At 40.7% G+C, this 26,141-nt stretch overlaps 1 protein-coding gene across 6 annotated transcripts; it reads left to right on the top strand.

Moving 5' to 3' along the window:
• Positions 1 to 26: 26 nt before the first annotated feature.
• On the top strand, positions 27 to 26,074 carry TBC1D31 (TBC1 domain family member 31). Of its 6 annotated transcripts, none has more exons than XM_048939299.1 (22): positions 27 to 231; positions 2,273 to 2,419; positions 2,967 to 3,082; positions 4,883 to 5,061; positions 9,508 to 9,659; positions 10,065 to 10,224; positions 10,454 to 10,654; positions 11,841 to 12,017; positions 12,801 to 12,880; positions 12,983 to 13,129; positions 13,502 to 13,635; positions 14,616 to 14,749; positions 15,325 to 15,504; positions 16,561 to 16,793; positions 17,406 to 17,558; positions 18,591 to 18,726; positions 19,555 to 19,647; positions 21,088 to 21,228; positions 22,217 to 22,411; positions 22,826 to 22,976; positions 24,904 to 25,020; positions 25,689 to 26,074. In XM_048939299.1, exons 1-22 carry the CDS (start codon positions 155 to 157, stop codon positions 25,829 to 25,831), a joined length of 3,246 nt encoding a protein of 1,081 aa, XP_048795256.1. In that variant the 5' UTR covers positions 27 to 154; the 3' UTR covers positions 25,832 to 26,074. The 6 variants fall into 6 exon arrangements, with proteins under 6 accessions (XP_048795256.1, XP_048795255.1, XP_048795257.1 ...); XM_048939298.1 differs by having other exon boundaries at positions 24,904 to 25,032; XM_048939301.1 differs by lacking the exon at positions 27 to 231 and adding an exon at positions 242 to 657 and having other exon boundaries at positions 24,904 to 25,032.
• Positions 26,075 to 26,141: the final 67 nt, after the last annotated feature.

The following is a 26,141-nucleotide window of genomic DNA, read 5'->3' as shown; positions in this document are numbered from 1 at the left end:
TCTTGAAGGGGGGGGAATCTCCCGCCTTCTTCCCGCCGCTCTCTGTCGGCACGGGGGAACAGGGCTGTACCACGTGTGCGGCGCCCCCCGCGGCGGCGGCGGTTGAGGGAACCCCGAAGGGAATCGGCAAGCGCGGGAGCGGCGGCGGCCGAGGATGCCGAGCTGCGATCTGGGCAGCCGGGAGCAGGGCTCCATCTGGCACCGCAAACCCAGCCCGGCGGCACGGGGCGGGTAACGGCGGGGCGGGGAGAGGCCGAGGGCACGGAGGAAAATGATCGGAGGGTGTTTGTCGGGCGGCGTTTGGCTGAACGTGAGCCAGCGCTGTGCCCGGGTGGCCGAGGAGGCGCACGGCGCTCCGCATTGTGTCAGCAGCACGCGGCAGCTGGAGCGGGGAGCTTATCTCTTCTGTACTCGGCTCTGGTAATGCTGCACCTCGAGTGCTGCGTTCAGTGCTGGGCCCCTCGCTGCAAGACAGACACTGAAAGCCTGGAGCGTATCCAGAGAAGGGCAGCGAAGCTGCGAGGGTCTGGAGCACAAATCTTATGGGGACGGCTGAGTTGTTCAGTCATAGAAGAGGAGGCTCAGGGAGACCTTACTGCTCTCTACAACCACCTGAAAGCAGGCTGTGCTGAGGTGGGAGTCAGCCTGTGCTCCCAGGTAACAGCGATAGGATGAGGGGAATGGCCTCAAGTTGTGCCAGGGGAGATTCAGGATGGATGTTAAGAAAAAACTCTTTTCAGTAGGAGTGGTGAGGCATTGGCACAGGCTGCCCTGGGAGGCGGTGGAGTGTTCCATAGACATGGAGGTGTGGCACTGAGGGATGTGGTTCAGAGAGCGATGCAGGTGATAGGTGGACAGTTGGACTGATGATCTTAGTGGTCCTTCCCAGCTGTAATGACTCCAGCATTGCAGTAGTTTTTAGCTTGTGGATGTCAAACGTGTCTTGATCAAGTTTTCCTTTTTTTCTTTTTTTTTTCTTTCTCTCCATTAAGAAGATACCATGGCCAAATTCCCACAGTAGTTTAACTAAAATATTTTATTAGGAAATATCAGAAGAACACTGTCTGGTCCAAGGGGAAGGGCAGTAAGAATGCTGCTTTTGAGTGCCTATGTGGTGTTTGCCACAGGAAATCTGGGTGCAGCTCCACTGAATTAGTTCAGTGCCAAAGGAGCTCTAGCACGACAGGGAGCAGTGCTGAGGAAGTGCTGGGAGGTACTGGCACGACACTGATGGTACTCCCACTTCAGGCTACTTTTAGAATCACAGGTCACGTGATATGTTTTATTGATGTTAATGATACTAACATCACAAACTTGTAACGACAATCTGAACAGCTAATTTGCTTTCCAGTTTCATTTTTATGGCCCTTCCCTCTTCTCCCAGAAAGGAATGGGTGTAGCAGGGCAAAGTGCTATTAGTTTTATCTCTGCCTTGCAGCAATAGCTGCATGGCCATACAGATGTGCATTTGCACTTGGTGTACACACCAGTACCTGCGTACAGGCAGTGGTTATAGTGCTCTCCTGGCATTCGGTGACTCAGAGGTATCCCTATCTTACATTAGCATGGCCACAGTATCCAGTATTCCATACAGTTTTAGTTATTTAATCTGACTCTGCATTTACATCCAGATGATTATAGAAAATAACTGGTTTGCCCAGCAATATCCAAGAAATCCAGGAGCAGCAGATTTCCCAAACCTTAGTGTGCTGCTTTCTCTTACAGCTTCTGCTGCATGTGGGCTTCAGTTCTGCATCTGGCTTTATTTTGTGTCAACAGCATGATAGAATGTGAAAAAGCAGAAACTTTTGTTCCATAATATCTCATATGAACAATGATAAAATGGATTGCTTCATGCTTTTGAAGGCTGGAAAGAAGTGAGGTTAACATGGATTCCCCCACCTCCCAACCTCCTTGCATCTAGATTTTCAGATAGCGTGGCTGATGATAAGCCAGCATACAAGTTAGTGTCATACAATAATATAAATGAAAATCAGGTAGCTAGGAGCTACATAACAGGACCATGAGTGGTGAAATTCCTCCTGCCTGCTTTACTCTCTAGCATTTTTTCAACATAATGAATGATCTCCTTTGTTTAGTATATTTTTTTTATATTACAAAGACATATTTTTCATGGAAGATTCCTCACAGAACACTATGAATGGTTAGAATTGTAAATCAGTGATCTAGGGAGATTTTAATCTTAGGTCTTGGAAAAAATACATGGTTATAAAACAACTCAAAACAATTGTTTTGTCTGCTTTCCCCACAGAGTTGTAGTAAACATATTTCATAGTGCCACAGGATATCATTCCAAGGCAATACGTTTTCTGAATGTGGCTTTTGACGGTTCTGGAGATTCTCTGCTTGCTGGAGACCACCAAGGAAATATTTATGTTTTTGACCTGAATGGAAACAGGTAAGAATGTTTATACAATGCCATTTTAACTGTCCTGATACCTGCAACATTCAGTGGTATGAAAGTTACCTGTCTCTGTGCCATGGGTTTTTAACCATTAGCTTTCCATGACTGTGCAGATGGTGGTTTTCTCAGAGCTGAAGCTGCAAGCCACTATTTCATGTGGTTCCCTGTGTGCTATTGTATTAGTTTAGCTGCTGCAAAAGATAAGATCTTTGTAACTAAACTGAACAAACAGCAATTTCATAGAACTTCAGTGATGGAAAACTACCAGAGGAGTTGTGGTGTCAATTAATAATACAAGCAAGGAATTACAACAGCCTAGTATTGTCATTTACAGAAATACATGCATATCTTTTCAAGTGTGTGCTTTCAACTTAGCACTGCTACCTACATGCAGTATAAGAAGATACGATTTCTTTTCTCTCTTCTTTTGAGTTCATTTTTCTCTGAGTGCAGCATATATTAAAACTGATTAAGGTAATTCCTCACTTGGCATTATGAGCCAAAGCTTCCTAACACAATGAGAACATGTATTTTCAAATAGGTTCAAGCTTGTTCAGCGAACAATGCAGGCTTGCACTGCTTTGGCATTTAATCTTCGCAGAAAGACAGAATTCCTGGTGGCTTTGGCTGATTATTCTGTGAAGTGCTTTGATACAGGTAAGGAGAAATGTAAAGCCTTAATATGTGGATTGTTACTGTCTCATTTAAATTTTGATTTTAGTGTGACACTTTGCAACTGATTCCATTTTAAACTATTTTTGCAGTAATACATGTCAACTAATTGACTGCAAACACCGAAATAACTGTCAGTTGCTTTGAGAATGCTGGTAGATCTGTATCCTTATTCAGAAACAGCTTCTAAATTAATGTCATAGGCTAGCTGTGTGCCTCTGAATGGATTAAACGGGGAAGGGCATTGACAATTCATTTTTTTTAAAGTAACCAATCAAAAATTCCAGCTGTAGTGTCTTGTATTATCTGGGCTTACATCTTTTTAAAAAACTTTAGGAGTCACTTGCCTGCAATTGGAAGGTCTGAGTATGATATTATTGGTGCAGTTTTTAAAGCAACAGTGTTCCCCAAAATAAAGGAAGAGAAGAAAAATAAGGCCTGAAATCCTCTGTGCTTTTTCTTCAAAAATAGTAAGGCCAAACTTAGTTTTCAGGTGCACTTAGAGAAATTTTTCTTACTCAGAGAAATCCTTAGCAGGAAGTTTTTCACACAGAGGGTGGTGAGGCACTGGAACAGGTTGCCCAAGGAGGCTGTGGATGCCCCATCCCTGGAGGCATTCAAGGCCAGGCTGGATGTGGCTTTGGGCAGCCTGGTCTGCTGGTTGGTGGCCCTGCATACAGCAGGGGGTTGAAACTAGATGGCCATTGTGGTCCTTTTCAACGCAGGCCTTCTGTGATTCTATGATTCATTCTATGATCTCACAGTCCTGCATTTTGAGATAGTGCTGTTTCCAGATACCAAATCACACTGAAGAATGTGAGTATAGACATCCTTCCTATAAGTACTACTGGATGGACTATCCTTAGCAAAGTATTAGATAATAGTGAGGGCCATCCCCTAATTTAGAAGACATTCTCTGTAATCCCATGGTGTGCTCTCATCTGGCAACAGCTTGAAACACTCAAATGTCTGTAAGCACAGCAGAAAGTTTGACTGTTAGTCTTTGTGAGCTGCTTTATAGCCATTTCCCATCTTCGGTGCCATAGCAGTCGATCAGCTGGAGCAACCCCATGGTCAGTCAGGTAAAACAGCTGATGTAAGTAAGTCTTGCCACTAATAGGGTTAGTTGCTGAGGAAAGATGAGTGGTCATGCATTCACAAGTGAGAAATCATGCAGTCAGAGGTACTATTTCCTGAATATGTATTACACAGCATAAAAATGCTTCGGACTCTGAAACAGTTAATGAGGTGTTGCTTTCTGACTGTGCTTTCCTGTAGTCACAGCCCATTGTCATTAAACTTTTTTTTCCTTGCACCTGTAAATAGCTGCCTAATCACTCATACAAACTGTCCACAAGTTAAAACAAGTGGGGAACACTAAGCAGAACATTTGATCTCAACTACTTGATATTTCTGCTGATGTTCTCATCAAATAATCGGCCCACAAGGCATGCTTACTTTACTTGATTGCAATGTTCATGACTTCTTAAGATTGATTCTTGGGCTAAATTAAACGAGTCTGTGCAAGTTGGATTTCTCTGGAGAACTGAGAATAAAACCTGTCACTTAGAGATGAGAAAGTTGTTTCTCTGTGGTATAATAAATGAAGACTTTGTTTCTTGTTTGTTGGATTGCAGTGATAAATGGTCATACACCAGGTATGATTAAAAGTCACTTTTACAGCATAGTGCTGTACAAGGTGTAAAGTGGTACAAAAAGTAAAGTAGTAGTCATTGCCTTTTGAATGATTTTCATGTTCTTTTCTTCTTTCTTTTCATCCTGCAGAAACTAAGGAACTCGTTAGTTGGATGAGAGGCCACGATTCTTCGGTGTCTTCCATCTCTGTCCATGGCTCAGGCAGATATGCCATCACCACCTCCACTGATACAGCACAGCTGTGGGACTTGGACACCTTTCAAAGAAAAAGGAAGCTTAATGTTCGTCAGTCTGTGGGTATACAGCAGGTGAGTAAAGAGCAATTGCTAAAGGGTAAAAAAACATACCTCAGGAGGAGTAACACCACACATTAAAATCACAGCGCTTGAAGACAGTGGGAAGATATATGAGGAGCAGCTGAAGTCACCGAGTTTGTTCAGCCCAGAGCAGAGGAGCTGAGGAGAGGCATCATGGCAGCTGCAGCTTCTCATGGGAGGGGTGGAGGGGCAGTGCTGAGCTCTGCTCTGTGACAGCAGGACTGGAGGGAATGGCATGGAGCTGTGTCAGCAGAAGGGCAGCTGGGGGTTAGGGACAGGGTCTCCACCAGGGAGTGGTCAAGCATGGAACAGCCTTCCCAGGGCTGCCACAGGGTTTGTATTTTGGATGGTCCTGTGTGGAGCCAGGAGTTGGACTCAATGATCCTTATGGGTCCCCTCCAACTCAGGATATTTTGTGATCTATGATATTTTGAAAAATGCAGCTAAAATCTTTTCTGTGTTCTTTTGGCTAATTCCCTTAACTCTTCTTGGGGGTTGGGGGTTGGACTCGATGATCTCTGGAGGTCCCTTCCAACCCCTACAATTCTGTGATTCTGTGATTCTCCTGTCATATCAGTCAGACCTCCACACAGGCAGTAGTTACAAAAATCTGCTGAAAGCATTTAAGGAATCTTCATTTTTAGAGATACTGCATATTAGGTTGGATGTAACCTCCATCAACTCAGACTAACCTGAATTAATTTGTGATTCTAAGAGTGTTGTTCAAAAAACAGGTTTGAGGTGATAATTCTAACTTGAACAGTCACCACTTAGCCCATCCAGCTCCTTATTCCAGAGTTTCTCTTCTTCCTATGCACACAGCAAGGAATGTGGGTGCAAATAAAGCTAAAAGTAATGCAGCAAAAAAGAAAATGCTGCATTTTAGTCTATTGGTTTCTTTGTTTCGGTTTGCTGCACAGACATTTATACTGGAAGAGCTAGGGAACAAGAAAGAGTCCCTTTGTATCAGGGTGCGATATTAATATGTCTACTGTAGCATTACGCTGCTTTAAATAGGTGTGCTGGCACCACCAAATGTCAAACGTAAGCATAAATACTACAGTAAGTGCCACTGCAATACCAGATCATTGCCTACACACGTGCTGCTCTACAACATAGTCTTACAAATACCACTTCAAACCAACTTTCTCATCAAGTTGGTCACTAAAAAACTACGCTGATTTTGCAGAGGACAAGGATATTCTTTTGAGTACTTTCATTGTGTTCTTAGTCAGGCAGAAGTTTTGTTAACCTGCAATGTCACCTAGCAATTACTGTGGGAAATTATGTATACATTTTTTTGGTGCTTTATTAAAATTCTTCTGTAGTATAGAATCATAGGATCACAGAATCATAGAATCATGGAATGGCCTGGGTTGGAAGGGACCTCAAGGATCATGAATCTCCAACCCCCCTGCCACATGCAGGGCCACCAACCTCCACATTCAATACTAGACCAGGCTGCCCAGGGCCCCATCCAACCTGGCCTTGAACACCTCCAGGGACGGGGCATCCACAACCTCTCTGGGCAGCCTGTTGCAGCACCTCACCACTCTCTCTGTAAAGAACTTCCCCCTGGCATCCAACCTAAATCTTCCCTCCTGCAACTTGAAACTATTTCCCCTTGTCCTGCTGTTATCAACCCTTGCAAAGAGTTGAAAAACTTATCAATAAAATAATTATCATGTCTTCCATTCAAAGAAGATGTTTCTGTAGTTGATATGACTTCTGTTATTGCAGCCTTTCAATACTAATAAGGATGCTTATAAGAAAGATGGAAAGAGACTTCTGTAGTGATGGCATGAGAGGTAGTGGTTTTAAACTGAAAGAGGACAGAGTTAGTTTAGATATAAAGAAATTCTTCACTATGAGGTTGGTGAGGCCCCGGAACAGATTGAATGGGACTTTGAGCAACCTGATGTAGTGGGAGGTGTCCCTGCCCATGGCAAGGGGGTTGAAAATTGATGGTGTTAAAGGTCCCTTCCAACCCAAACCATTCTATTCTATGATTTTTCTGCTGCTCGGTATCTTTCTTGAAGCTAAGTGTAGAGACTTCTTGTTGATAAACGACTTGCAGAATTTGGTAGGATCAGGATGTTACAGTATGGAAAGAAACTTTTAAGTCCGAGCATCACTATCAGACTGTCACTGCGGGAATAAATCAAGAATTTGGGAATTAAGAGCATACAATTTTGGTTTGGCTCTACCATTTCTAACATGACAACGCCAATAATCCATTTTATCTGATTTTGTTTTGCAATGTTTAGAACAGAGATAATGATGTTTGCTCCCATGCCACGATTCAAAATATTCAGATAAGCACTTGACTAAGGATCAGATTTATCATTAGGTACAACCATGACACATACTGTCCAAAGTTGGATTCCTACTTGCTGTTTGAGTCCTTGTGTTTCTTTCACGCTGATCTGCAGTGTACTTTGTGGTGCCTCTTAATTTAAGCCCAGTTTGCACTCCAGAGCACACCCTCAGTTCATTTGGTATGAGACAAAGCTTATTTAATATGACAGGGGCTGAGTTGCATACTGTTAAGAACAGCAGTTGAAAAAAAAAGACAAATAATAAAGAAGAGCTAAAGAAAAGACGCCTGTAATGACAATTTTCAAAGCATTGCTGCTTATTCAACAGCTGCTTGTGACCAGCTTGTGGTATTTTTCTAGGACAAAGCAGAAAATGAGGAACTGGTCCAGTATGCCTGAACTTAAATCGAAAGTTGAAGCTTTTCTTGGGCTACATTTGCTGTTGGAAGGATCCACAGACTTTTATAATTGGAAGTAAGAAAAGGTGGAAATCATGTTGCTTAAGTTTATCCATCTGCACGATAGGCATCAGTCTGTCTTCAGATTTTTGTCTAGGCTTCCTCAAAGTCCCTAAGGTAGGACGTGCAGCTCAGTCTGTTTAAACATGAACGTGGAGGTGAGGTGAGGTTGTCCTACGGGCAACTTTTGTTCACTGTCAGGTGACTAATTTGGGCTGGACATCTAACTTTAGGTCACTAACACACAGCATGATGAATCCCATCCCACGCATCCAAATTTCAAGGTCCAAAGAAACCATTCAGACCAAAACTCTGAACTTTGGTACTGACTGCAGATCTCAGCCACTGAGTCCTTCGGGTAGTCAGTGCCTCAGTGCTCAAGTAGCAGAAAACATTTTGAGTTTAACCTTCAAAATTATACTTATAGGGCACTGTGTGAAGCTACCTGTGCTGCTACCTAAGTAGAACCTCTGATCTAGACCAGAGATGTATCATTAAGCAAAAATGTATCCAATAACACCCATACATTTAAAAAAATTTGTTTTTATTTTTCTTTATTAAAAAGGAATTGCATATAAATGGTAAATATTTGGAATAATTGAACAAAAAAGTTCAAGTTTGGTTTCATTTTCTTTTATGACAAACTGCATTTCATAGTTGCAGAACAGACTGCTAAACTTTGTACAGCATTTCTTACATTTAGTAGATCTGTGCAAAACTGAGGAGATTAAACCTAAGGATAAGTGCTTCACAGAGTGCATTTGCAGGTTGTTGAAAGCAGAGGTGAGTTTGTAGAAGATGCAGCAAGCTGTTCAAAACCCACCTGTGCTCAGTGAGCAGTTCTGGCTCCTGGCTCCCATGCCTTCTTGCAGCTGGGTGCATTTTCCCAGCATTGCTATTATGCCTCCTCTGACAATCATTAGAACTCTCCAGAAGAGGGAGGAACAGTTTTGAAAATTACCCAGATAAACTTCTGTGTCATTTCAGTGAGATAAATTGCCTGTAGTGAACGGCCCAAAACTGGACACAGCATTCAAGGTGTAGCCTAACCAGTGCTGAGTACACTGATAGAAGCCAGGATGCTGTTGGCCTTCTTGGCCACCTGGGCACACTGCTGGCTCACGTTCAGCCAGTTGTCAGCTTACATCCCAAGAGCCTTTTCTGCCATGCAGCTCTCCAGCCACTCTGTCCCAAGCCTGTAGCATTGCAGTTGTTGTGACCACAGTGCAGGATCCAGCACTTGGTCTTGTTGAAGCTCATACAATTGGCCTCAGCTCATTGTTCCAGTCTGTCCAGATCTCTCTGTAGGGCCTTCCTCAAGCAGATCAGCTTTCTCCCAGCTTGGTGTCATCTGCAGACTCACTGAGGGTGTTCTCAGTCCCCTCATCCAGGTGATATTGAACAGGACTGGCCCCAGTACTGACTTCTGGGGAACACCACTCACGACCAGTCACCAGCTGGATTTACTTCCATTTATCTCCATGACTCCATGCACCACCAGGATTGAAGCCTTGCATTGTAACTTCCTTACAAAGTTACAGCAATAGTTATACTGTCATGGCTTCTTGTTTTGTTTTGTTCTGCCATTCACTTTAATCCAGTTTAAAGAGTGCATCCTTGGTGACATTATTCCATTTTTTATTTTTTTCATATTCTTTCAGGTTTTTTTTCTTCCACTGAGTAACACCATCCTCAGCTGTTTCAAAGATAATTCTGTTTTTGCCTGGGAATTTGATACTCTTCACTGTAAATATCAGTTGCCAACTGCAGTAGAAGGTTCTGCATTACATTATAAGGTCTTTGCAGTTACCAGGTAAGTTGCTATTTTAAACATTCTAAAGGCAGACTACAAAACCTGCAATTTTAAAACAGGTTTGCTTTTCTTTTATGAAATATTTTATGGAAGTATTGAGCTGTATGCAGTGATAAACATTTGAAATCTGCTGTGACTGATACTTGCAGCAAGGCTCCTTAGCAGTTTTTATTACAATCCCATAGCAGTTGAAATAAAGTTGATTTAATGACCAGTAAAATAAGGTTTAAGCTATGAAAAAGAAATGTTATTATTTAGAAGCTGGTTTGTACTTTCAGGAGAGTATGACAGGAATAATGTCAGATTCCAAGGTGATATGAGGGCACAGCAGGAAATGTATGATCTCTTTCTTTGTAGCTTAAACTGTAATATTCTGATGGAAACTTTGCTTCATCTGTGACCCAGAGATGGCCGGATTTTTGTAGCTGGTGGAAAATCGAATCATCTTCACTTATGGTGTTTAGAATCAAAGCAGTTGGTAAGAATAATCCAGATGCCTACAGAAGTACGAGCTGTCCGTCACCTGGAATTCCTCCCTGACAGTTTTGATGGGGGCTCCAATCAGGTCAGTTACTTACAAACTTGAGAATGGATGTTTGATTACTTGATTCAACACGTGTATTTTAGGGGCTTTTTGAAGACAGTGGGGAGGTGGGCCCCTGCCATCCCAAAGGAAAGATGCTGTGCTAAATATTTGTTCTGTTGCTCCTCTAGCTTAATGGAATGGCATTTCTTAATTTGGTATTTCTCTTTTGACATTGACAGCATTATTGATTAATCCTTTTGACTTATAGGTCCTTGGAGTGTTAAGTCAAGATAATATTATGAGATTTATCAGTATAGAAACATACAAACTTCTTTTTGTCATTGGGAGTCATGAAGAAGGAATTAGTACAGCAGCAATTAGCCCCAATGGACGGTATATTGCATCAGTAATGGAAAATGGTAGCCTTAATTTATACAGTGTCCAAGCTTTGACTCAGGAGGTGAATAAGGTACAGTGTTTTATATTTCTTATAATTGCAGTAGATCCCATTAAGGATGACACCTGTCCACATAACTTTTGTATCAGCAGTAGTTTGCTGACATGTCATTGGCTTAGAAGTGTTGGAGTGCCATACTTAACCCTACAAAAACAGAAAAAGTGGTTTGCTGAGTTACCTTCATTTCTATTCCAGCCTGCCAGGTAATGCAGTATTTTTAAAGTGTATCACTCTGGTTTTGGTTTTGGGAGGAAGGGAAGATGTTACTTCTTTCTGCAGCAATTAATGGGGACTGATTTTACTTTGTAATGACATTTTGGGAGAGATGGAAACAGCACAACAGTGTGCTGCTTGTGTTCCATTTCCTACCAAGAAATGTTTTGCAAGTAATGCTCTCTTAAACTGCAGGCATGGATGGTTCTTGCTGTGTTACTCGATCCCAGCATCCATCATTATGGCACAATCATACTCCCAGTCCTCCCTAAATAATAAACGTTCTAAATACCAGTTCTTATTTTATTAAAGTAATTTATTAATGGGAGTCAGGTTTCTAAATCCAGAATTCCACGTATCTTTAATCACTGTGTCACTGAAGTAAACAGTAACCAACTTTGGATAATGAAGGAGTTGGAGCTGAGGAAGGATGTGTAAAGATGTCACATATGCAATCCATTTGCACTTTTGCTGCCAGGTTGACATGAACTGGGATATCCACTTTGTTCCTTGTTTTCCCAGTCTCTAAAATTGAATTAATACCTACCTAACACTGAAGATTAATTAAGGTTTGTAAAAGTCTTTTGTGTTCTTTTTAATAGGTTCTATGGAAATGCAAAGTCTTTCAGTAATGTTGATAAACATACTGAAATAAAGAACCCAAACACTACACGATATGCATTTATACTGTCTCAGTTGTATTTCAGTGTTTGCTAAACAAGGAAATAACATGATGTCTGAGTGGATGTTTGGAAGCTGTGTATACATTCTCACAGTCTCTCTATTTATTACAGTAGTTTAATTCACTGTCGTGTATTTAGGAGTATACAGATCACATGTATTTGTTTCTGTTATAACTATGTCTCTGTTCTTTGTACTATGGCCTTCAAGCTCAAGGATATTGCATATAAAATAGACATCAAATTATAGCGTTATTTATTCTGTCTTACAAGATGTTAACTGAGTCATTTTCACTTAATATTAGCCTCCACCTCCACTGTTCAAAGTAGTAGAAGATTGGCCCAAGTGCAAGTCAGAAGCAAACAAGCTGACAACGAGAGTGACTTCAGGAAGGTCAGAGCAGCCTTGGAAATCCAAAGGAAGCAAAATTCAAACCAGATTGCTGAAAGTGCAAACAAATACACCACTTGAAAATAAAGAGGTGGGAAGAAGTTGCAAATACTTTGTTCTCCAGTCTGCATTTAAGGCTCCTTGGGAAAAAGAAAAAAAAAAAGTTTGAAGAATAAGTTCAGGCACTGATTCACTTGGATGTTTGAGCAGAGTTAAAGGAGATTTAACGCCGCTTCTTCTTTCCGTTGTGTCCATAACTCCTGTATTATGTGATGCAACCACAGCAACCATTGCTCCAGTCAGGTTTGGGCACCTCTGAAGTTGTTCAACTTGTGCCACATTTGGATATTTGCTAAATCCAATCTGCTTCCCCGCTAGCAAACTGCGCTTCTAAAATATCTGCCTAGCAGCTACTTTGTTTTTCTTGATCATTTAGAAGATGTATTAGTGGTATGTGTCCTTCCCTTCTTGTGCTGCCTTCTCTTCATGTCTCTGTCTCGAGTCTCATGTGTATATATATGCATATATGAGAATATGTATACACACATACTTTCTTTTTCTCCTGTAATACTCATCACAACGTAATCTGTTATTTCATTGACATATGCCTTATGTTTGACTGTATCAATCATTTAACTATATATAGTTTATAGTCAGGCAGGGTCTGATTTGAAATCAGTGGCAGCTGTTCTTGACTTAAGCAGATGAGTGATCTCTGTCGTTGAAAGACTTAGGATAATATAGCTGTACACACTATATATTTTTAAGGTGTGCTAGGAATTTCAATATTTAGCTACTGCCATTGAATAGAGTGCAAGGAAAGAGCTAATGAATGAGAAATCCTCACATTTACTGCTGATTTCCTGTTTTGTAGAATGAACTGCCAGGTGGATTAAACAAGAAACGCTTACAGGCCTTACTGAAAGGATATGGCGAGTATCCAGCAAAATACAGGTATGTTTGTATGCATGTTCATGCTTGCACAAAATCAGTTTGCTTGTGTCTAATGGCCTGTGAAAGAGAAGTTGCTTGACTAAGTCTGCATTTTAATTACAGGATGTTTGTTTGGCGTTCCTTGTTACAACTTCCTGAAAACCACTTAGCGTTCAGTAGCCTGATAGATAAGGGCACCCACAGCGCGTTTGTGAATATTCAGAATGAGTATCCCATCAAAAGCAGGAAACTGCTGAGAGTTTTACAGAGGTAAAATGTGAATTTATGTTTATTTAAATATTGTAGATTCGTATTTTCATAGAATCACAGAATCATAGAATGGCCTGGATTGAAGAAGACCATAATGATCATCTAGTTTCAACCCCCCTGCTTTGTGCAGGGTTTCCAACACCCAGACCAGGCTGCCATATATTCATAAGTGATATAAAATGTATCGCATAGCTAGAATCAGCTAAAATGCAGTAGTAGTGTCCTAATGCTTTTGTGTTTTTATAACTGGTATAAGCCTACATCTATTTTGAAGTTTACAGTCTTTCTAAACGATAGTTTTAAAATGCACATGATACTTTTGTTCAATTTTGTAACCATGTTTTCTACATCTTTGCTTGCCTTTGTGCATAGGACCTTATCAGCTCTAGCTCACTGGTCTGCTATCTTTGGTGAGACACCTTATATTCCTTTGCTAGCATTCCCATTTGTAAAATTATTCCAGAACAACCAGCTGATCTGCTTTGAAGTTGTTGCTACAGTGGTAGGTAAGCAATGATTTTCAGAAGTCAAATATGCAGCAACGTGTTTAAGCTTTCCTGTACAAAAAAGCTTTTCCAGATGAAATGAATGAGGTGGTTTCCTAAGTACTCACCAGACTCACTTTTAAAGGTATTGCCAGGAATTAATATGTAGCAACTGTATGCTGGAGTCCAAAATTTGTTTTTAAATCAAAACAAGATACTAGATTTCGTTCTACAGTGTTTATAGCAAAAGCTAGCAGTTTGTACTATTTGCAAAGTCTCAGTAAGAACATGCATAATGGTATCATACTGAATAGCTAAAATCTGTATCTCAGGCATGGGAAAAGTACTTAAACCCACCTCCACTCCAGACAAAAAGGAATGATCTCTCATAAAATTTTACTGTGTTTAGCTGTCTTAAACACATGGTAACTCAAAATTAGACATTTGGCTGAAAGCTCGCTACGGCTGTTTGCTGAAGAAACACACTAAATTAAAGTGCACTACCCTCAAATTATTTGTTGCAGCTGTTGCTAAGTCTGCAGAAGATATGTGCTGCCAAGCATACACATCCACTTTGCAAACACATGCTGTTAGTGAATAAGTAGCCAAGTTCACAGAAATTTTCCTTACTGTGTTCACAATTACTCGATCCAGGCTGCCGTTTTGTGAGACAGAAATACTGGTTGAAGTATTCCCACCTGCCTCCAACCACTTAGTCCCACAGCACACCAACTTTTTTATATTGTACCTTTGAGCCAGGTTAGTTCCCCAATCTGGTTCGCAGTGCACTGACCAAACACTCATGCCAGTGCAGTTGGAGGAGCAGTGAGCTGTGGGAGTGATTTCAGTATAAATGGTTGGAAAGAAGAGAGAGAGGAGTATCTAAATAGGCTTTGCTGCTTAAAATTTCCTCTTACGTTTGCAGTCTTTCAATGAAGCCTTAAGGTTGCCAAGAGTATCACTCTGGATTACAGTGGTCTGTGTTTTGTTTTTCTTTTTAGTTAATTTTTGTCAGCACTGGTTTGAATATTTTCCCAATCCTCCGGTTAATATCCTTAGTATGGTGGAAAATATTTTAGCACATCATGACAAAGAACTCCTTCAGCATTTAATAAAATACAGTGTGACTTCACAGGTAATGTCCTATATGAAGTGTCAGTACTGGGAACAGTAGTGCACTAGTGATTTGTTTTGACATAAATCTGTTACGAGACTTTTCAGTAAATAATAATGAATGATACAAAAGTGTGAAGAACATATCATTGTTTTCCTGAAGCTTTTCTTTTTGCATGGTCATAAATCTCATATATGTGCTACTAGTTCTTAAATTTCCTTCCCTTTCAGGTGCACACTGCTTGAAAATCTACTGGGCAAATTATAAATGCATGTTTACTTTTATTTCTTTTAATTGGACATAGGTGTTGTGAATTTTGTAAATTAGTTTTAGCCATAATTATTCATATTTAGCATTAAGGATGATTTTAGCTTCACGAAGCTGAACAGAGTATTTAAACATCCAGTGAAATAAGAAAATTATGTTTGTCTCATATTATTTTGAATGCTTATAGTGGGTAATAAAGCTTATATTTTAGTGTGGTTTCAGTTTCTTTCATAACTAAATAGATTTTTGGTATAAGGCAGGAATATTTCATATTTTTTCCTGTGAGTTCTGCTAATGGATTATTTTGTCACATTTCCCAAATGATGCAGGTTTATGCCTGGCCTCTTCTAGAAACCCTGTTCTCTGAGGTTCTAACAAGAGAAGAATGGCTCAAAGTCTTCGATAATATCTTCTCCAACCATCCCTCATACTTCCTAATGATTGTCGTTGCCTATATTATTTGTTCCAGAGCTCCTTTGCTTCTCTGTAATCAAAGTCAGGATTTTGAGGTAAACATCTGATTTTTTTTTAAGCTGATCAGCTGGAAGTGTGGCTACAGAAAAGTGTAAAACACCGTATCTGCTGCTGTCGAGTTTTGAAGGTGTTTCAGTGCCATATTAATATATTATTACATTACTGAACAGTCATCTAACACCTGACAAATGTACAATAAATGAATAAAAAGTTCAGCAATTTAGAATCATAGAATCATAGAATCATCAAGGTTGGAAAAGACCTAAAAGATCATCCAGTCCAACCGTTCACCTATTCCCAGTTAATTTCTTGCAGTTGCATGCAGTAAAATCTCTAACAGCTTTCATAAGCTTTCTAATGCCACTAAAAATTGCCTAGTGTCTGTGGTTCATCAGCCACAATAATTCTGCCTTTTGTCTGAGGTTCTAATATTGACTTGTGCATGTGAAAAAAAAGGCAGTGATTCCGTTATGCTTCATTATTTTGCTTTCAGACTGCAAAATTAGGCAGTATTATTTGACATTCTCTGAAGCTAAATTAAAATTTTCTCATGTTTAGCCTTAGAAGGAAGGAGGAGGATTGTTCATGTGAAAACATCTCTGCAGACAAATGGTTTCACCTTGGAAATGCGCTTGTGAGCATTTTGACAGGCATCAGATCTTTCCAAAGCTAATTGGAAATTTTTCCTGGTGAAGACTTTGACAGGAAGAATAATCCTGTTGGAAGAGGAACTTCCATGTTTCATGTGTAAACACTAAATGTTGAGTGAGGTTTACCCAGCAGAATGAACCTCTGTGTGGGCAGTGTGACACTCTCACGTCACACCCAGGTTCCCAGATGTGTTACACAACTGTTGTTGGAACAGAAGAAAAAGAACCCAAGGACACTTTCAGAACTTGGATGAAGTTTGGCTCAAGTCACTTGAGCTCATGACATTTTAATAACTGATAGGGCTAACTAAAGAATCCCTTGTCTTATTTTTTAACTTCTGGAATGTAGAATTTGCTAATCTACTTAATTATTCCTACATAGGCGTATTAAAAACTTGCTTAATCTTTTGTAGAATGTAAATGGCAGCCTGTCTCTTACAGTATTTCTTTCATCACCGCAACAACCTGGACATTAACACTGTGATTAAACGAGCTTATCATCTTATGGAGGCTACACCACCAGATATCCATCCGCAACGTGTGCTTGATGACTTCATGCCACTTACGAAAGGACAGTACCCTGTATTTAATAAATACCCCAAGTTTGTAGTGGATTATCAAACTCAGGAACGGGAGAGGATCAGACAGGATGAAATTGAATACTTAAGAGAGAGGTATTGATGGGAAAGCTGAAGACAGGGTCAGACTGGGAGGGACTAATGGACACAGTTCAGTCTTTCTGTTACAATGTGCATGTTTGAGAACAGAGGCAGTAATTTAAAAAAATGTGGGGAAGATGACTTTAAAGAACCTGTAAATAGCAATTGGGTTTGACGTGGTCTTAAGTTAAATAGGCAGTCTTATCTTAAACCAAATGTATTTATAAATTCACAGAAAATACTGGGCTGAAAGCCTTCAAAGTTGAAAGTTTAGAAGTCAGAACCTAAATCTCCCTTAACCTTAACCTTGTCGCATCCAACTCTGTGTAGGACCAGGTGTTCCTTGCTCACCATTGAAATGAGTGAGAACCATGATTACAAGACACCTGTAGAAACCGGTTTTTTGTTAAGAATGTGAGGAAGAAAATGCTTGCACTTATTTGAAAAGGCCTGCTGTTTGTGAAAGTCAGCTCTGTAACTCCCATGTATTTTATCAGTGCATAAAGAGGGCTGCCATTCTCTCATGGCATCACACTTCAGTACTAATTTGCTAGTACAGATATAAATTTCAAAGTAATGAGGTGACTTCTTGATATACGAACGCACCTCTCATCTCATTCCATTTAGGCAATTAATGCATGAATTAGAAGCTAAAGCACAGGAACGGAAAGCAGAAGATGAAGCCTTCTACCGAAAGCAGGAATTGCTCCGAGAAGCTGAAGAACAAAGGCGAAAAATGGTACTGGAAGAAGAAGAAAAGCTGGCAGAACGGAGGCGGAGGTATTACAGCATAGCAAACGTTAGGGACCTGGCTGCAGTATCCTGCTGTTACATTTTTAACCATGAGTAAAGGATTAATGGCCACTAATTTCTATAAATTGTAGTGCGGGAGAGCAGTGTGATCTGGTAGGTCAGATTTTGGGGTGAGAATGAAGTGATCTGGGTTGCATTGCTGCCTTGCCCAAGGGAATAGAATGTATCAGAGGCCAAGACACTTGGTGTTTTTGTCTCAGCTCTGAGCCTTGTGCCTAGTCACTTCGGATTGTGAATGCTTTTGGACAGCTAATTGTCATACTTGCACTGTGGACAGACTTACTCTACAAATACAAGAGTAAGTTACAGTATTGAGAGTATTGATATACTGTACAGATTCTTATGTTTCTAGTGGAGTTAGAAAAAAGGCTGCTTTATGTATAAGTTGCTGAGCAAAGAGTTGTAGGAGTACCAAAGTTAATCTGGTGGCTCAGACATTTTGCAGTTGTGAAGGCTTAAGAGAATTCTAACAGTTTATTAGATCAACTAAAAGTAATACTTCCCTTAAGCTTCTGCAACCTACAAATTAGGTTCTTATTCTAAGAAATGAGCAGTGGGATTTTCTTTGCAAACTAATTCTTGAGTTTGTGGTTTTGTTCCTTGAAAGGGTTTGATGTTTTGCAAATAAATTCAGGGCTAATTTTGTGCTGAAAGAGGTACCAGGGTGCTGACAATTATTCTAAGGAACAGTTTCCAGGTCTGGATCATTATAATAGTAAACTAGTGCTTATTAAAGTACATCAGGAACAGAACACGGGGCTTCAAAGCATAACTGGGAGAGATTGCCATTAGAGGATGCCTGTGTGCCTCTGAATTTAATTTTGGCTTGTAAATGAAAACCGGGTAGTTTACAAGAATGAAAGTGACTGCCCTGCGCTTTGTGCATTAGGGATTGGCTCACAGAAACTGGTGAGTAACTGTGGTGTGAGCTTGTGTCCCTTTTTACTGACCTTTCATACATACAAATTCCCTCGCTTTTGATTTTTTTTGGCTTTGAAGACTGGCTGCTGTGAGAAGAGAACTGAAAGTAAAGGAGCTACAATTTCTAGATGCTTCAAGAAGGCGTTTTCTGAAATACCAGCAAGATCAGCGTCAGATGGAGCTGAAACGTCTTGATGATGACATTGCAAGAAAGGCTGAGTATTGCTCAAGCAGTTCTTTTCTCGAAGGTTTATTGGGAACAATAACCAAGAAAAAAATGCATAGCTAAAATGTACTGGGATTTGTGAGCCCAGGGGTGAGTTTAGCATGAGGTAGATGACTTAAAGTGTAAATGCATAATTTAACAGTTTTATTTGGCACTTCCTATGTTCCCGTGTCTTGTTTTAACTGGCAGAATTCCTAGGAAAAGCCAAATATATCTATATTAACAGTGTTGAAAAATGTAATTAACTCCTTAAAGGACTCGTCAATTATCAGTTGTCTGTGGGCTGTATATCCAGACTGCATATTAACTATGGAACAGCCTTTGGCCAGGTCTGCCTCTGCTCCTGCAGGCTCAGCAGCTCAAGCACCATACTGAGAGAGAGCAGAGCATGAGCTTGTGAACCTCGTGGGCACAAATCTAGTCTCTGCTGAGCTATTTTGTGCATCTCAACAGCACACTTTGCAGAGTTGGGGCACAGTCAGATTCTTCTTTTTGCAGCTCAGCCCAGGTGGCCACTTGCATCTTTCTGCTGTCCTCCACAGCAGTTTGGGTTCAGAGACTATTTAATTTGTGGCTGTATCTTGCAGGTTATTAGCATTAGCCTGACATTTCCCTAATGTGTGACTGGATTCAAAATTATTCCTGTGCCTCTTGCTTTCACCTCGTCCTATACTTTCAGTGTTCAGTATTCTCCACTGTTCATCATATGACAGAAAGTTAACTAGGACTTAGAAGTGGAATGTCGCTTCTGGTTTTGGACTTTCTTGCTTTTTTTTCTTCCTTGCTCCATTTTCACATGTTTCTCTTCTCCTCAAGGCATCCATGAGAGAGCAGGAAACAGCTGCTACTCTTCAAGATATAGAAGTACAACAGATGGAACTTGAATCACAAAGACAGCTTTTTGAACAGGTAATTGCTAGGGAACCATACAGATGTTTATATTTAGTGGTTCTTCCTATGCAGTTCTCAGATTTGGTTGCATTCGTTCTATCAGACTATGTGAGGGAAAAGAAAGGCTTTTTTTAAGTTTCCTCTCTGATACCTTTTCTAGAATAAACCCTCAGTTAATAACAGATTGATGTAGTTGATGCCAGCAGCATCAGTAAGCAAAACAGAATGGGTGGTTTGTGGGGAAGGTGCGCCTCCTTTCTCAAATGCCTTACATGTAGTCCAGAAAGATCATTATTCAGTGTTAAAGGTTTTTGTATCAATAAATATTGTTTAAATGTAAAATTAAATATGACTGAAAAGCCAGACTGCCAATCAAAGACGTTAGTAATGTCCATTTTGATCAGAACCAGAGCTGCGTGTCCCCCTCTTGCACACATGCACATCTGGCTGGAAAGCAAACAGAAGTGGCCATCAAAACTGCTAAACCTTATTCTGAAGTATGTGTCTTCTTATGTTTTACTTCTTAAAGCTTTTGGCTGTATACTTTTTGTCATTCATGCTGAGCATAACTGGGCTAAATCTCTTCTAGCATTTATTTATTAAATAGAGCTGTCCTATGGCTACGTAAAACAAACCAAGCTAAGATCACTTGTGTTCCAGTAAAGTCATCTGTTTAAAGGAGCTATTTCTTCAGTGACCATCCTCTTTAGGCTAGAAAGACTGCAATTATTTAACTAACCAAGGCTATGTCTGCCCACAAGAGCCTGTTCAGGCAGGCTTTCCCTGCCCATGCCCTGGACTGACCGTTTTACTGCTGTCAGTGAGAGGCCATTTGCAGGGCTGGAAGGCCTGTTGAGAGGCAGCGTATGTCAGTTGTGCTTCTGCACCCTGCTGATACAACTCAGCAGATTCCAGCAGGACTGGGAGAGAATTATGCCTTCTTCAGAAAATAGCATAGATATGCCCTGATGAATATGAGGAAAAACTGTTGAGAATTGAAATTTCTATTTCCAGAGTGGATTCGTACTGCTTTGCATTCAGTCTGCAGTTGTGTTTATTGTAAGTCTCAGTACCACAAAACTTGATTTATATTTGTGAAACATTTTGAGGTCTTGGCTAACGTATGCCATAAAAGTGAAGAACATTTTCATGATGAATCTAATTAATTTCAGTTGAAATTCTGTTTCTATGCCCCATTGTAATCCATGGGATGGAATTACATCAGAATAAAGCTGGAAGATCACTCTGATGACTCAGGCTTAGCACAATTCCAAGTGGGTAAAGCAGCAGGGAATATCACTTTCTTGGACAGTTATGGTAGTTTATGCTATGCAGTGGAACGAGATGTGTGGATATATTCAAATAATAGTTTAATTAAGTTTTAATAATTGTTTAAGAGAGATTCAAAATTATGGTTAGTAGCATAGCAACAGTAACTTATGCTTGTATGTTTGGCAGCGTCTTATCAAAGATCGAGAGACAATTACCCAGGAAATGAGAGAAGAGAGAGATGATAGACAAAGAAAGGCAGATCTTGAAGACCACATTGTTCAGAGATGGGTAGAAACAGATCGAGAAGAAAGACAGAAGGCTCAGATGGTAAGATGGCTGGATTTTCACATGGGGGAGTCCGTTATGTTAACTGGTATACTATTTAATAGTATTTGTTGCAGTGAGCTAATACAAGTTAACATGAAAATATTTCTAAGGAGATCGAGTTTCTGGATACCCATCTTAATAGATCAGGGTGGCTTGTTTAAAGTTTTGAGGGTTTCAAACATCTGCCTGAAGCATCCAAACTGATATGCAAAGCTGAAGTTCCCTGGGACCACCATACATTAATTTTTCGTTACTTTCCAGAACTTAAAAGGCATTTAAAACTCAGAAGTGCTCTTCAGAATAACTTATTCTCCTATTAGGAAACATGTTTTATTTGTAATCATACTAAAACAAAAGGAAGCCGCAAAGGAACTTTCAGTTGATGGCACTTGGCATGAAATTCAAGGAGCTGTCTTTCTGATCACAGTAATGAATGTGCATAGCTTGACATTAGGAATTGTTCGGATTTTCAAGCTCAGAACTTGTAACTGCACAGTTGGAAAAATAGTTGCAGCTAACCCACTACCCATATGCTTGGCATCTGCATTTATATTTTGTCTAGAAATAAACATATGGGCCTGAATTTTTGTAAACAGCCTTCAATTCTTGGAAGCATATGGACGTGGGTGGAAGTATTGGCATTCAGGTACCAATCTCATGTTAAGTGCACCTGCAAGTCATATGAAATCCACGCTAAGAAAGCAAAATCCTCTAAATCATGGAGGGGGTGTATGTCTCATTTAGAAGGCCCTCAGTGAAGGAAAGAGTAACAAGGATGAAAAAGGAGCAGAAGACAGCCCTGGCAGAAGGGACAGCCTGCTATGAGTGGAGGGGTGGCACTGCAGGTGCAGACTCCTGCTAAGGATGTCTAACAGCAATACCACAGGATACTTCAGTTTGACAGAAAAAGACCTTCCCTTATCTGTATGTAAGGCTATATATTGGAAATAAAATAAATGGAGTCCTGTTAAGAAAAATACTTTGTTAGGTGGCTGAAGAAAATTTCACCAAAGCAGAGCAGAATTGCATTGACAACGCATGGAGGCTGCAAGCACTGCAGAAACTACGGCGCGATGATGAGGAGCGTGAGAAGCGTTACCAAGAGATAGCCAAGCTCCTGCACGACAACAGGGTGAAAGAAGCTGAGCTGCTGAAAGCCATGAGGGAGGCAGAAGAAAAAAAGGTATCTGCATTCTTTCTTTTCCTAAGTGGGACTGGCAATAGTGTAACTGTTTTCTGCCTATAGCGTAGAATAGCATAAAACAGGTAGAACAAGAATAGTTCAAGTAATTCCTTTCTTGTTTCGGCCTGAAATTCCTGGAAGGTCTAGAGCAAACTAGTGAGGATATTTTAGATTTAAGAGGCGTATTCCTAATTGTGTAAGCTTCTCTCATTTCTTCTCTATATCAAGACTTTTACCAAACTCCAGGTGTTTGAAGGAGAAATGTTTCAAAAAATAAGCATTCACTCAGTGTAATAGTACACCTTCTGATTTAAAGAGGAAGTGTAGTCTGTAATAATCCAGATGGTTTTACGTGTTATTTTTTTTTCTTGTAATAAATCTGTTGAGGATGTACCCAATATCTCTGTTGCACAGTGGGAAGAAGTTACGTGGAGAAAAGCACAACTGGAGGAAGAGCAGAAGGCAGCTGCTGCTGCAGATGAACACAGGAAGCAGTTTTTAGGAGATGAAATGAATGATGCATTAGAATTGGCTGAAAAGCTGCAAGGGGAGGATGGCTGTTTTGGTGAGTATGTAGAATATGCAGTTTTCTCCAGTATCAACAGACTGGATATTGGCGTGAAGGTTTGGATTGATCAGCAGAAAACAAACAAAGTATCTAGCATTAAAGATAAACATAGGTTAAACTCCTTTTACATGAGTGTTTTTTGGCAGTATTCTTTCATGTAACCAATGTATAAAGCCATACTTGGATAGGAACCTCAATTGATATCCATCAGATGCAGCATTATAAATGATTCATAAGGTTACTTTAATCTTGTTGTATGGATGGGAATCTAAACTTTGTTACAGAATCACAGAATTGTAGGGGTTGGAAGGGACCTTTAGAGATCATCTAGTCCAATCCTCTGCTAAAGCAGACTCCCTGCAGTGGGTTACACAGGAAAGCATCCAGGTGAGTTTTGAGTATCTCCACAGTCAGTGTTGAGGCACTATAACAGGTTACCCACTGTTGTGGTTGATGTCCCATCCCTGGAGGCTTTCAAGGTGAGGCTGGATAAGGGCCTTGGCTGTTTGATCTAGGTATGCATGTCCCTGTTCATTGCAGGGGAGCTGGACAAGGTGTCTCTCAGAGGTCCCTTCCAACCCTAAGGTGTCTGTGGTTCCCTCTGGGCAGCTTGTTCCAGTGCTCTGTAACCTTCAAAGTAAAGAAGCTTTTCCATATATTCATATGGAATTTCCAGTGTGGGCACTGTTGAAAAGAGTCTGGTCCCATCCACTTGCCTTACACCCTTTAGATATTTGTAAGCATTCATAAGATCCCTCCTATCAGTCTTCTTTACGCTGAACGCCCCAGGTCTCTCAGCCTTCCTCATAAGGGAGGATCCAGGCCCCTCATCATCTTTGTGGCCCTCCACTGCACTCTCTCTAGAAGATCCCTGTCTTTCTTCAACTGAGGAGTCCAGAGCTGGACACAGTACTCCAAATGTGGCCTCACCAGGGCAGCATAGGGAGGGAAGGGAACCTCCCTTGGTCTGCTGGCCACATTCCTTACTGCAACCCCAGATACCACTGGCCTTCTTGGCTTCAAGAGCACAGTGTTGGCCTTGTGCATCCCCAAATCAGGATATTCTTTTCTCTCAGTACATTATTTTGTATTTTTTGTAGAGCACATAGAAACAGAAAATTTAGGGTAGTTTGCACTGTTTTTTTAATCAATTTGAAAACCTCAACCTGTAATACTCTGTTCTACCAGAAGACACCTACACCTTGGGCTTACCATGATGTTTAGAATAAGGGTGGTGAGGCACTGGAATGGGTTGCCCAGAGGGATGGAGGATGCCCATCCCTGGAGACATTCGAGGTGAGGCAGAACAGGGCTCTGAGCACCTTGATTGAGCTGTGGGTGTCTCTGCTCACTGCAGGGGAGTTGGACTGGATGACTTTTAATGGCCCTTTCCAACTCAAACGATTCTATGACTGTTATCCTCCTGAAATACTGCATTTGTGTAGTTTTGCAGATACATATCCCATCTCCTCAAGACAAGCAGAATACCAGTGACTGGTATTAAGATTAGTTGATTGGTGTTGCTTTCAGCAAGCTTTTTCAGACTTTGCCCTAATTTGTCTGATGGTTTTAACACGGACTAATTAGCAACTGCAAGTTATTAAAATGAGTGTCTCCTAAAACAGCAAGTACGAGTAGCCATATTCCACATGAATTCAGTGGCCCATTTGTCAGAAGATTAATTATATGGCAAGAAACACCACATATGGAACTGTAATTTGTTAAAATGAAAAGCAGTGATGCATGGCTTTGCCCCATAGACCAAAAATTGTCTTTAAATTCTGAACAAATTTTACTTGCCATTAGCTGGCGTGAGATATTGTTCCAGTTTTACTCCCTAGAGAAAAACCGTTTTGCCTCAAGTGAGAAAAAATCACTAGAAATTCAAACATGCACAACAATGATTTCTCTGCATTTCCAACAGAGAGAGTGCGTGCTTTAAGGGCCAGACATGCAGAGAGAGGGGTAGAATTCCAGCAGGTGCCAAAGTCTGGGAACATCTGCCTGAATGATTTATCTGCATCACAGTCGTCATCGCACAGTAAGATTCTAAGTGAGGGCCCCCTTTTTTCTCACGTTTAACTTGAGGGGCATTACTGGAACACCTTGCTGGGTGATTGAGTCATCATTCATGGTGTTTAGTGGGTAGTAAACCCATTTATTGTTGTCTTCTGTTTCACACCTGAAAAACATAAAAAATGAATCACTGCCAGTAATAGCTCAGTAGGAAATGCCTGAAGTGTGTTGCATTATGAGACCAGTCATTTTAAGCCTCAACCTAGTTTAGTCCCATTCTGACCTGATCATTTTACCTATATTTGCTCAGGCTTCATAATTATGTATGATTTGGGGTTGTTGAGCATATGTAGAACCATCCTTCACGAAAATCCTGCAGAGTTACAGTTAAGAAGTAGCCTCCAATAATCTACTCCAGGCTGTCCCAGCCAATGAAGGCGCATTTTAAAATCCCTTGCGTGTTACCTGTATCACCCTGCATGCGCCGGGAAACGTCTTTGGAGCTGCCAGGGAACCCCAGCAACATCCAACCTTTTTGTAACAAAATATAACACTGCCATGGTACCAATTTCAAGGAGCTTAGGGGTTGTAATAACGCAGAGCCTATCTGTCCAGGGGATTTTTCCCAATAAGCATCTGTGGTATTTGTGGGAAAATAGCTGCAACATTAAGCCTGAGTTTCTTCCATTTAAGCATCTTTAGACAGAAGACAAGAGCTGGCACGCCAGGAGCGGGAGCTGATGGCAGAAGTCAGGCAGCTCAGACAGAAGCTCACAGCACGGGCCCAAACCAGGCGTCCTCCAGCTCGTGTCTCACCCACACAGTGGACAACCTGAGATGGATTGCTCTGGACCTCAGCTGTACTTTCAGATTATCAGTCAAACCCCGACTGTGTGTGATGTGATTAAGGACTGATTAGAGATTGTTTATCATAAAGGCTTTTAGAAATATTTTTATATAAAAATAAAATTCTAGCTAGACAAATGTGCAGCATTTGTAACCTCATTGTTTTCTCCATAACTGTAATATTATTTTTACTTCTAAAATAAACTGACTTTTTATCAGTAAGTTATATCATATACATAGAGTATTTGTATGCTTTATTTGTTCCAGTCAAAGCCCCAACTTGAAGAGCAGGAACTTGCT

This window comes from Lagopus muta, chromosome 3, assembly GCF_023343835.1.
Source record: "Lagopus muta isolate bLagMut1 chromosome 3, bLagMut1 primary, whole genome shotgun sequence".
NCBI lineage: Eukaryota > Metazoa > Chordata > Aves > Galliformes > Phasianidae > Lagopus > Lagopus muta.
The sequence above is the reverse complement of the archived record's forward strand: the minus strand, read 5'-3'. Positions and strand labels throughout refer to the sequence as shown.

Bases quoted from the DNA above. Each gene is read 5' to 3' on its own strand.
- TBC1D31 (XM_048939298.1), top strand. From the start codon at position 155: ATGCCGAGCTGCGATCTGGGCAGCCGGGAGCAGGGCTCCATCTGGCAC. The intron at 12,018-12,800 runs GTGGGAAGAAGT...CCTGTTTTGTAG, and splicing joins CACCACTTGAAAATAAAGAG to AATGAACTGCCAGGTGGATT. The intron at 12,881-12,982 runs GTATGTTTGTAT...TTTTAATTACAG, and splicing joins GAGTATCCAGCAAAATACAG to GATGTTTGTTTGGCGTTCCT.